This window comes from Pelmatolapia mariae, linkage group LG18 (genome assembly GCF_036321145.2).
Source record: "Pelmatolapia mariae isolate MD_Pm_ZW linkage group LG18, Pm_UMD_F_2, whole genome shotgun sequence".
In the NCBI taxonomy this organism is placed as follows: domain Eukaryota; kingdom Metazoa; phylum Chordata; class Actinopteri; order Cichliformes; family Cichlidae; genus Pelmatolapia; species Pelmatolapia mariae.
This window is the reverse complement of record NC_086243.1, coordinates 17,092,194-17,104,748: the sequence shown is the minus strand read 5'-3', so window position 1 is coordinate 17,104,748 and position 12,555 is coordinate 17,092,194. Positions and strand designations below refer to the sequence as shown.

At 40.9% G+C, this 12,555-nt stretch overlaps 1 protein-coding gene across 4 annotated transcripts in view; it reads left to right on the top strand.

Annotated features, from left to right (window-relative positions):
* The window catches only part of LOC134617042 (dipeptidyl aminopeptidase-like protein 6), a 96,400-nt gene that overhangs the window by 37,699 nt on the left and 46,146 nt on the right, over positions 1-12,555 (top strand). The window contains exons 1-2 of one of the 4 annotated variants that reach the window (XM_063462199.1): positions 6,969-6,986; positions 7,146-7,264. The exons of the other annotated variants lie outside the window; for them this stretch is intronic. Coding sequence (XP_063318269.1) covers positions 7,199-7,264 — 66 coding nt within the window. The 5' untranslated portion in view covers positions 6,969-6,986; positions 7,146-7,198. Of the gene's footprint in view, positions 1-6,968; positions 6,987-7,145; positions 7,265-12,555 lie in introns of those variants that run through there. 4 annotated transcript variants of the gene reach the window in all.

Sequence of the window (12,555 nt, the reverse complement as noted above, 5' to 3'; positions counted from 1 at the left end):
ATCACTCCATATGGAGGCGTGTTTTCTCAGGACTGAATTGATGACCCTTAACTACAGTAACGATCCGTGATGAACTGCTGCCCACACGGCATCTCTATCCTTAACCTGTGATTTGTGGCCGCTGCATGGCAGGCAGGAACCAGCAGTATTTACAGTAAGCGAGGCAGGTGTGCTGCCAGTTGGACAGCTGAAGGAGTCACGGCAGGCCGGAGGGCGATGGGGGCATGACTGATGATTGAGCCGGGCATGCTGGCAGCTGGCAGGTCAGCTGAGTGGAAACATCTTGTTCCTAAATCAGCCGCCCTCACTGATTGATGGGGTTTTACTGGAAACGCGCATAATGAGCAGATTAAAAAATACGGTTCAAAAAGTTTTGTTTTCATTGAAGTAGATGGTGGCAAACAGTAATTTATTTTTTTTAATATATTCCTGAAGTCCCCTTTAGACACTCCTCTCCCCTTCAGACAAGATACCCAAAATCAAGCCAATTTATTTGATTTGTTTGATATTTTCCTTTAGTTAAGGAGAACAGCTTATGCTTGATAAGATACACCATGTCTTTATTTCTTCTCGTTTGGGACGCTGTAATTCTCCTCATCTCCATTAACTATAAGTAAATTACTTGCCTTCAGCTCCAGCTGTCTCAGGGATTTAAACACGCAGTTGGGAATCAGATCGTACCATTCCCATTTGTGCATCATTACACTCAAAGTTCTACACTCGATTTAAAACTTTTGCTTTTAAGGCTTTTTATAATCACACAGAGTAAGATTGCTGATATATTGCTCTCTTGTGAGCCGCAGGCTGATATCTGCGCTCTCCCTGCTGTTCAAATCACTCAGGTCTTTACCTTAGGTGCCCGGGATTTTTCAGCCTGTCTTTGCTTTTGCATTTTCTAAGTCAAAGTCAACTCAGTCTCTTTTGGGCTGCTGCATAAAACTTCCTGAAGGCTTTCCATAAAGTAAAAAGAAGCTCTCTACCTTATTTCATTGTTATTTTTTTATGCTCCTCGTTGGTTTTCATTATAACGACTCCTATAAATTCTTGTCTAGTTTTTTGTTTTAAAGTGAGTCGCTTTGTAAATGTACACACAAAAAACTACATTATAATCTTTCTGTTTTTCATGTGTTAACTAGATTTAGAAAGCCTTTATTGTCCCAGAGGAGAAAAAAGATTGTAACAGTAAACAGGTTAATAGAAACAAGCCAATGCAAGCTCTGCAAATACCAAGCAGGCTGGGACACCGGCTGACATGTCATAGCAGCGCAGAGGTTGAAGATAAATGTCTTCTTTTTAGATAGGTTTTATCTAAAGTGCTTAAAAAATATAGAATAAAATAGCACTTTATTATCATTCTACATGTACAACAAAATTATTAAAGTATATTCTGTGTTTATGGCACACAAACAAATGGCTGCTCAGAACAAGCTCATTGTGGAGTTTCTGTTTCATTTATCGTTCTGTGATTTTTAAAATCCCTGAATTGTCTCAGGAAAAAAAAGTGGCGGGTATAGCTCTGCTGAGAGGTCTCTCCTGTTAAGTCTAAAATAGGCTAAATACTTTTACTATATTCAGCACAAGTATACAAGTAAAAGGCTGCACGGGCCACAAGCTGAAACATGTTTGTCAGACAATAACATTTTTCTTTGTAATACAAGTTTTGATGGAAATTTTACATCTTGGCCATGCACCGTAGAAGTCGGTGAAGTCCACAGTGACATGCTTTGTCTTTCTATAATCCTCTTTTACAAGACAAACGGATCTCAAAATGTTATGTTTTGCATTTTATGTTCACCTGTGATTATTGTATCCTGTGAGAATGGCACGTAGATAACTTATTCTTATTTTGTTATTATTCTTTGCAAAAAGCCCTGCAGCCTGTTGTTGCGCTCTGTATTGTAGTTTTACCCATTTTCAAAGGCAAATCAAAATCTCACAATCACAGCCTGTTTGTGTACATCAGTTTATTTCAAATTTCCACAACATTTTTAAAAAAAAAAAAGATTTTAATTCATTTTGCAACAGCAGTCTGCATGAAATAATAACCAGAAACATCTTATCTACCTCCCGTGGTCACAGGATATAATCAGAACATTACATGTAAAAGTGTGCAGACAAGTGTAATATCTTGTAATAGAAGATAGCATAAAGACAAAGCATGATGTGATGGAGCCTTCCATTCAACCAGGTCAGCTTAACATAGACAAAGAGCAGAATCCTAAATAATTTCCCATCATCGTATACAGAAAATATGCTCACGCTGCAACTCGCTGAGATTCAAATGAAGGTTTTTTGATCTCAGCTGTAAAGTTTCAGGAGTTCATCTTGCACAGTTTCCATGTTATAATGTTGACAACATCTGAATACAGACAGATAGGCTGGGATACACCTGCCAAAACTCCCTTTGTGGAGGTTCCCGGTACCCTAAGAATCTCCAGGAGCACATTTTGTAGTGATGACAGGTGCATGCTCTCTAGATGAAAACAATATCGGTTACAATATCAAGCTGGTAAAAATACAAGTATGAAACATTAACAACACTACAGAAGCTAGAAAAAGTACATCAGCCTCTGAGTTTGCTCCTCTCTGACACACTTTACACTAAATGTTTAAATTTGCAGAGGCTGTGTTTTGTTGCAAAGCTGTTGTGTTGTATTGCGTTAGATTACGCAGATGTTCGTGTTATTGTGTGTGTCCCCTGTTCATCAACATAGTGCTGCTGTGTTTTCTTTGCACTAGAACAAAAACCCCTTGGGGATGCATTTATGCAAACACATGGTAGATAATGGTTTTCTGCCTTTTTTTCCATGGCTGTGGCCTTTTCAGGCTTTCTGCTGTGCTGCTTGGCCTGTGGAGAGAGTTCAGCTGATAATGATCGGTTATCCAACAAAACTGCCCTGGCCTTTGTTAGGCGGCCTCATCTCTTGCTCTTCTTCCTGTTCTCTTCGGTCTTAAGTGACAGGCTGATGGCTGTGCTCATTGGCAGAGGTGGACAAGCGCTTTATTAACTCTCCAAAATCCCCTGCAACATATTTCCTTCCTCTCTAAACTACAGTTTTTTTAATATAATAAGCACAATTTCTGTGAAAAAATCCTCAATATTGATTAGTCTTCAAGGTGTCGGACAAGTAGTGATCACTGGGGGGCACTAGCATGCAGTTGAAGGCTTTCACAGCGTTTATTGACTGTTAAATGAATGGCACTTTGTGGGTCTTGTAGAAAGAAAAGGAAAGCTCTGCCAGTAATTTAAGCAAAGATGCATTTACTGCTTGAAGCTTTTCGAAGGGCTATTGTAGACAAAGTGCAGCCTATATGAGTAACTGCTAAATGAGTTAAATATGGATGGATTTAATGTCAGTTAACTAATAGAAACTGACTAATAGGTGAGCCTTGTTATTTAAAAAAGAAACAGGGTCCGCTGGCGTGCTCTGACCCTAAATGGCTCCACTTTGTTTTGTTTCTCCAATTAAACCTGATCCTGTGTTGTTTCATCGAATGTGTTGTGATCAATCGCCATACCCCTCACCGCGTTTGAGTCTCATCTCTTGTTTGTTAGAGCTCTGCTAGTCGAATAAGCACTCTAGGTTTAACGCTGTTTATCTTGTAAATTGTTTCCTGTTGCTTCTCGCGTCTGCTAAAAACTTTTAAAAATTTAGTACAGCTAATTGTTAGGAAATTGCTTCCCCTTCCTCTTCCTCCTGATCTTTTCACTGAGCAGCTGTGGAAAGCCTGTGAGTGAAAACAGATAATAAAGGCAGGACAGAGACGGTCACACACTGAGGATTAAATCGTAAACAGGCTTTCCGCTCTTGTGTCAGTGGAGCTGTCCACGGCCGTGGTGCTGAAACCATTCTTGGCAGTGAGCTGGTTGTGCGGCTCCCTCGGGCCGTGTGAGGTGCTGTGCGATGACAGCAGGACCAAAACGCTGTGTTTGGTACTATCTGTGTTTAGTCCCATCATCCAGCCAGAAAGATATGAGCTTCATTTTGCAGCACTGTGAAAATTTATCATTGTGTCCAACCACTTTGTCTCTACACTTGCTTCAGCGTGTTTAATTTCTTCCATTTTTCCATCTTCACTTTGGGCAGGTAGCATTTTACATTCTCTAGAGCTGGTCCATTTATCTGCTTTAAATTTTTCTGTTGCTGCAGACTGGATGATTTTTACTGACACAGTGATGCACAAAAACCCTCACTGTGTAACAGATTTAAGTAAACATGAACAAGGAATTAATTTTGTTGATAAATACAACACTTATCGGTGATCCCAGCTTATAGTCGAAACTCTTGAAATACACAGAGGAGTAAACTGTGACCAGCAGACAGATCTAAGATATCACAACAACATTCCCTTTAAGATGCTTTATATTTTAAGGTAGAGTAAAGATCTAAAAACAGAGAAAATAACAGAGAAAAACCCCAATAATCAAACAAACCCCTTTGAGCAAACACATGGCAACAGTGGGAAGGAAAAACTCCCTTTAAACAGGAAGAAATCTCTCGAGAACCAGTCTCAGGGAGGGGCAGCCATCTGCCAAGGCAGGATAAAAGACACGCTGTGGAAGAGCACACGACATTAATAATAACTAATGATTAAAGTGGCAGAGTGGCGTGTAAATGCATAGCGAGTGAAGAAGAAATGCTCAGTGCGCTCAGTGCCATCATTTGGCATGCAGAAATAATTATTTGTGAAGTATTAAACCTCATAGTTATTTCTGTTGTGGTACTGCATACACAGCATGATTTTTAACAGTGAATATGACGATTCTCAGGGCCCAGGAATTTGGATTAAGTGAATCCTTAAAGATTTTAGTCCAAAGATCTGAAGAAATTCTCCAGCTGAGCACGAGACTCCTCCAAGTGTAATCAGTTCAACATAATTTAAGTGTAGCCTGAGCTGATGCACTGTTGCATCTTTTTCCTGATCTCACAGCCAACACACAAATTCCCAAATTCCCCAAATTTCCAAGTAAGTAAAACAGATCTAAGTGTAGAATATCCCTGAATGCATGGTGTATTTCTTAATGGTAACCTAAGCAAAAGCAGTCAACAATAAGTGTTAATGTTATGATTTTATATGCTTTTGAAACTTTGCATGTTTACCTTGATCTTTAGAGTTTGCTCTGCTTATTCTTGTTAATGTATTGATGCACAGATTGCAGAAAGATAACATGCCATTTCCTCGCTTGTAAACAAGCAATAATTAGCCCTTAGGGCTGCAACAAGACCGCTGATGAAAACATTATTGCAACTAGAGAATCTTTCCCTCATTCTTGTACGCAGGCCTATCTGTGTCAGTGACTCACATCACTGACTTTTTTTGGTGTGTGTTTCTCTTTTCTGGGATTGTTCAGTTCCTTTCCCTCCAGCAGATGATTGGTTCAAAAGGCCAAGAGGCCTGCACAGACTGTGCATGACTTCAGAAGAAACTGTCTCTCCAGCACGAGAGCGCCCTGCGTGCGTGCGTGCGTGCGTGTGCGCTTGTGTGTGTTTTCATGTGTGCAGCACAAATAGGCAGACAAGCTGTGCTAACAAGTATGTGGATTGTGTGTGCTCGCAGAGATGTGGCGCACGGTGAGAAAGTTACAGTATAAACAATGTTTTGTCAGGAACCGAGACTATTTCTGCTCGATGTGGGAGGACGATATAACACTGCTTCTCAAGAGCGAGGCCAGCATCAAGCCTTTGTTTTATTGGCAGACAGTACAGCAGCGGTGGCAGTACACTGGAGCGAATATGATTTTTATGGCTATAGACGCTCTATGCAAATCCATTCCCTAAACTGCGATGTAGATAGCATTAACAGCCATGAGTGTATTCAAGCTTTAGTAAGATAGGAGCACCAATCCCATCTGAAAAGAGTCCACGCTTATAACTGAAAGTATTTTGTTCTTCTCGCATTGATTCTTGTTTCCATTTCCTGTATAATGGACTTGCCAGTAATAATGAGTGCCCGCAGTGATGTGATACAAACTGACAGGTCTCCATATTATCAGTTGCTGCAAGCTCAGAGCTGAGCGGAGAGGAGTCTGGTAAGACTAAATATAGGCCCAGGTGGAAGGACAGAACCTTGAGCTCCCCTCTACATTGTGCAAGGAAAGAAAAGGAGCAGTGCTGTGTTTTTGTGTGTTTTTATTGTCTAATACATTTCCTTATACTGATAAATAGTCTGCAGTCAACCAGATTCACAAAGGGGTTATATATAAAATACAGAAATGACCTGTTTTGCAGGGGGAGGGGGGTTATGTTATTGATGTCCACATTTTAATAAATCCAGCCCTTTTTGGTCACTTAAAATATCTTAATATATATATAAAAATTTAAAATATATTTATTTATATTTGTTGCAATTTTTGCTGCCCTCTTGACCCGATCTCTCTTGCAAAATGTCATCGAGAGTTTTACATGCATAAATAAAAGATATAAAAAACTGATTGCAGCTTCTACCTCTGACAGAAATGTTCTTTCTGCCTTAAAATGACTTGATATCATTCACGAGAGATATTTTTGACACGTTTCACAGATTTTAAACCAATTAATCATTTACATCCTGTTAAATACCGACAATTATATGTTGGCAAATACCGGAAATCACTTTTTGGCACAGCAGCTGGCGGCATAGCTCGGTTGTTTCCGTTTCCACTGCAGAGAGGTCCAGCCTGGTGGTGCTAAGTTCTGCAAAGAAGTCAATTTGACCTTTTTTGGTTTTCATTTTCGTTAAACTTCGAACCTGAAACTTCCTCTAAATTGACAATTTCTTCAAATAAGAGACCTGCAAGTAGCGCCGAATCACTACTAATTAACTGAAAAGAATCATGTAGGGTTTTTTTTTTGTTTGTTTGGTTTTTTTTTTTCACATTTTTTAAGCACATCCAGCTGTCGTGGATGACACCACTCCCGCTCCGAGGTAAACCGAACCTCCCACATGGCAGCGGTCCACAGATTTCTGCACGTCAGCTGCTGAACTTTGCGCCGTCTGCACCCACGGTATCTCTGCGTTATTCTAGCAAACCACTCGTGGATAGCCTCGAACACTTTACGCGCATTCTCACTCTCTCCCTCTGCCTCTCTCTCTCTCTCTCTCTCTCTCTCTCTCTCGGTGTGCTCCCCCTCTTTTCTCCGCTTCATTTTTTCTGCACCTGTCAGCAGCGGACGTGTGCGCGGCTCTTCTCTCCCCCTTTTCTCCTTGATTTGGCGTCATGACTTCGGCAAAAGACGCCGCTAACGGGCCGGGGAAAGTGGCTCAGCATCAGCAGCAGGATCAGGTAGGTCTTCAGGGGAGCTGACTCCTAATTGTTCCGCTCCTTATCTTTCGGAAGCAGCGGAGGCGCAAACCGTTTTTTTTTTCTTCACGAAAATCAAAGAAACATTCGAAACAGCCTGGCTTTCTATTAGATTGCATGTTATCTGTCTGCATGTACGTGTGTTTCTGTGTGTTTGACTCACGAATCAGCAGCTGGAAAAGCTTTTGAGTGCTGCAGTTTGAATGTATGCTGCCTCCTTCTAAACTTCTGCCTAAATATTGAATGAGCTCCTATTGAAACCTCAGCCCACAGGTGTAGCTTCTATAATGGAACCTGTTGGTGTCCTGTTTTCATTAACAGTTTGACAGCTTCTGGTGACAGCACAGAGTTTTTAGGAATGTTTGGTTGTGTTTGTGTCTGTAGAGGGGGGTGTTCAGTTGACAAAATCATGCATTTTGCATGTGAGCAACTGTGTGTGCCGGAGAAAAAAAATGGAAAGAAACAGAGTGCGAGAGAGTGGGCGTTAATTGCTCTGTGTTCTGTTAACTAATTCAGTTTAAATTGTGCTCAGTATGAGGCTATAGGGAACACTGTGAGGTGATGTAATGGCACACACACACACACACACACACACACTACTTGTGAGTTTACATAACTGAGCTTCTGGCATTGATGGCATAATTTAGGTTGAAAAGTGCTTCACCAAAATCAGCTCGTTTGGCGTATGGAGCAGAAACATGTCGACAATAAAACTAGTTGCATAACAGCTGTTCATTCTTTTTTTGGCTCAAATGCAGCACTGAATACACAAGACTCATAATAAAGGTTAATTTCACTGAGGTGATGAGGGTTATTCACTGTGACTGCTGATTGGTCAGTGCGTAATGAAGTGTGGCATCTGTAAAAGTGGAACTCATCTGACTGCTTCCTGTGCCTCAACTTGCATGAAGTTTTCTTTCTCGTCTCTCCAGTGCAGTCACAGCACCTTTGAATATTTTAGGTGTAAAGTGTTTATTTTTGCGTCGCATTCATACATTTATAAAAGCGAGACTGCGGAGTCGACAGCGGTACAGCAGATCTTTAACCGTGTTGAGATCAATTTTTTTTAAAGAAGAAAGAGACAGAGAGCGTGTGAGCTCTTTTGAAGGTTGAGAGGAAGTCGGGCGTCAGACTTGAAAAAGGAGAGCTCGGAAAGCGAAAGGCACATGGGCTCATCTGCACATCACTGCAACTCACATAATACACAGCTATCACACGCACAAGCAGCAAACGTTTCACTTTTGTTGAAGAAAGGAGCGGTATGTCTTTATTCCCATCCAGCGATTTCTATATGCGACCGGCCTCGACTTGCTTTGTTTCTCTGTGCAAAACACTTTGCACGAGACAACAGCAGGCAGCATACTTCCTGCTTGGATGGGAAGCTTGGAAAATATAACGCTGACTGTGTAGCTCCAACAGTGACCTTGCTCGTTGGAAATATCAGCTTCAAATGCGAATGCCCGCCTGTGTGTCTGCTCTTTAATGGTGCGGAGACAGAGGCAGAGAGATAAAGATATCATAGCAGAGGAAGTAGCGTGCAGGGAGCAAACACATCTGAGATTTGAACACTGTCTGTAATGCAGGCTGTGCACTTCATCCATACAGCCTTAATAAAATTTGTATAGGGGAATAGGTGGAAACTTTTTCTCTCTCTTTAAAAAAACCAAAAAAACAAAAGCTGCCTTCATTAGGAAAGTCATTACATGCACAGGAAATGTACCTACGTGCTCTTTATCTGACACGCCATGATTATTGCTCTCTTGTTGAGCACCACTGCAACACTCTCGCATTGTTGATTATCATGATGGTTTGAAGGCGCCGCACAAATTTGCCACTGCACAATATTTTTTTTTGTTTCATGCCTCCTCCATTACTGTACTTGCTGATGTTCAATGTTATTGGTTATTGTCTTGTTCAAGGTAGCAGGGCTGCCATTTAAATCACAAGCACCCATCCAGACAGAGGGGGGGAATCAAAGGTGATGTGCAGGGGAAAAAAGAGAACCTGTTACCAGGTGAATTAAATGGGTACACAAACGTCATTAAATGAAATTTCAATGCTGCAGATTTTTTTTTTCCTGATCCCTTATCATATTAGGTCCTTATTTTTCTGCAGGTAATTATTCTGAAAGAAGACGAGCTGTCCTCTTTTTCCTCTTCACTGAAAATGGATTTAATTTTTAGGAGCATTTTTAAAGAGAAAACATTCAATTTGAAAAAGGGGGATTTTAAAAACAGCAAGGGGCACTTCCAGCTGATCTACTCTCCAGTGATTCCACTTCAGTCACGCTGTTGTGTGCAACAGTTCTTCTGATGATTGAAAGATAGCCGAGCCAGTTTCGTTCAGAGGCAGGCAGCGATTTGTGTCCTCTCAAAAAACCCATCTTAACCTCCATCTTCCCCTCGTCCCTAGTGGATAGAGTCAGGGAGTTTTAATGCTTTATCATTTTTACTTTTCTCATCTCTTCCCCAGTTTCTGTTATCCATTCCTACAAAAACAAATGAAGAGGCACATTCAGACGAGAATATACTTTTTTATATCTCTGCTTTTGTTTTTTTTCTGTGCGCCTGAAAACAACACCCATTTCCCACTTTGTCCCGAGGCTTCTTCTTATCGTTGAGGCGTACAGAAATTATTTATTCTTTGCAGACTGGATTTCCTCCCCATCTGTTTTGTGATTTTTTTTTTCCAGAATATTAACATGAGGATGGGTCACCCAGGAAATCATTGCACCTTCAGTCATAGCAACACTGTAAGCCTCTATACTTTGATGTAGTTTTTAGTTCTGGGGAAACATTAAAGTTTCCCGCTCACTCCCAACTGGTCACAGCAGATGGCCACCTGTCCCTGAGCCTGGTTCTGCTGGATGTTTCTTCCTGTTAAAAAGGAGGGTTTTTTTCTCCCCACTGTCGCCAAGTGTTTGTTCATAAGGGGTCCGATGATTGTTGGTGTTTTCTCTGTAATGTTGTATTACCTTACAATAAAAGTGCCTTGAGGTGACTGTTGTTGTGATTTAGTGCTATAATAAAATTGAATTGAATCATTGCCTGCAATCATTTTTCAATATTTGGCTCATTTCTGGGATCTCTAGTGTGCATGTAGTGAGGAAGAAGCTGGCAGTGTAGCAACAAGGTCTTTATAAAGGCCACAGAAGGCTTCAGTGATTTCAAGTAAATCAAAAGAAGCAAAATGAGGAGAAGCGAGACTACAAAGCAGCGACATGCTAAAGCAGCTTAGGCCTGAGTAGCACTGGTTTAGGCACCTGTCGATGACCGGATGGCAAATGGCTGGTGGTAAACTAAACACTGAGTGGTAGTGTGAAAAAGTGTGACGCAAATCAGAAACGGAGACGGCTTTCAAAATTCAAAATTGGGCCATTTGAACTGTTTTGGTTGCAGTGCTAAAGCACAACTTTTACCTTGAAGGGGAACTGTCTGTGTTTCCAGTTTGTTTTGCACTTTTCAGTTTCTCTGCCGCTTGCTGAGTAGTTTGCGAGCGTTTGTAGGTAAATCGTGTCTTCTGTGCAGACTATTGGTGACCGCAGCAATCTGCTACCAGTTTCACGACTGCATCCAACTTCAAATAACTTCCAATTACAAAGGAGCAACTTTTCCTTTGTGACTGGTGTTTACCAAATGATCTTTGGCTGGTCTCTAAGCCAGTGTGCCTGGGGTCTTAAATAACACACACTAGGATGTGTAGAAGGCCTGATGTGGGGTCTGCCAGGACTGTAGGATGAACTTGACTTTGTGGCCTCCCTTCACATTTACCTGTCACATTCATAGATGGTGAAGTTTCATGCTACTCAGACTCATTCCTATTTTCACAAGAAAGAAAATCCACCTGGAGAGAGAACTAGTGCACAAATGAGCAAAATAATGAGGTAAACATGTTGTTCTCATGCCAAAATACACGAAACAGAAATGCTGGAACCTTATTTTTAAATTGTTTGGCACACTTTGCACTGTTTACGTAATTTTTGCTGAATCTCTGCAACAGTTTTGATTGTCAGGTAGAGAAGACTTCTCTGTGATGTTGCTGTTTAGTGCCTACTGTAAGCTGTAGATGAGTCGATGGATACGTAATTTGCCTTTTGGGGGGTTTAACTTGGAGTATAGTTGCACAGCATGTCATCTCAGAACATGTGTGTTTTTAAGCCATGTTTCTGACTTTGTGTGCAAGATAAAGAGTCTTAAAGATAAGAATCGCTTATCTGGACTGCCACTCATAATAAGATGAGTGCGGCCCTTACGTTACTTCTAAATGAGTGGCTGGCTGGGTGTAATATAATTTAAGACGGTCAACATACACAGTGCTGTTGCCTGCAAAGACTGAAGTGTCTAGACCACGGAAGAATAAAAGTACCTCATCAGTTACTGAATAATTTATCCCCAGGTGAACACAGATAATGGCATAAAAGCCAGCAGCATAAATCATTTAATATAGTTTTGACTTGTTGTGAAAGAACCACTCAGTGCACTTGTCTTCTTCTCACTTACCACTCCAGTATATCATTGGTGTCGCTAATACTACTGCCATGCCATCGCAACTACGACCGCTGCCACTCACAGAAAATAAGTAGGTCAAAAGTTTTTGGTTCAGAGCTGTACAGGTCCAAGTTTTTATAGTAAGAATGGCTCCAATGATCTTTTCCCTCATCTCTATAAAGGCATTTAACCTTTTTATGTTGTTTTTTTGCGGTTTTAAATTCTGTAATTTTATGGTTTGTTATACTCTCCCCCCAGTTACACTGCAGCTGCACCCAGCTGTACACCATCAGCTCATCAGCACCAAATGGCAGAAAGACAAAGTTAGCACTAAGATGGTGAACATTAATCAGCGAAGCAGCCAGGGACGTTTGCTGAAAACATTCTCTGGGGATTGGAGCGCCTTGCGAGCTGAGGGTCATCTTACAGATGGAGACGTTTGCTAAGTTTTTGCAGCTCTGCTACAGTAGCTTAGTCATATTATTAGATTCTCATCAGTGAAGAAGCTCATACGCTAAAGCTGTCTGCAAAGCTGAAAAGAGAATAAGGTGCAGCAGAGCTTGTCAGTTTAACCAGCCAAGTTTCTTTATTCTTCTGTAGTGCTGATAAAGGCGACCGAAACGATACAAAAGTTTTAACATGTTAAATTGTTACGATACAGTAAGACTTTGTTGCAAAGAATTTTCCTAACAGAGATGTAACGTAGCCCTACTTATCATTAATTTCACATCTAAGGACCAATTTATTACAATTCAAAAGCTTTTCCAGTTGCTATTATAGTTGCTA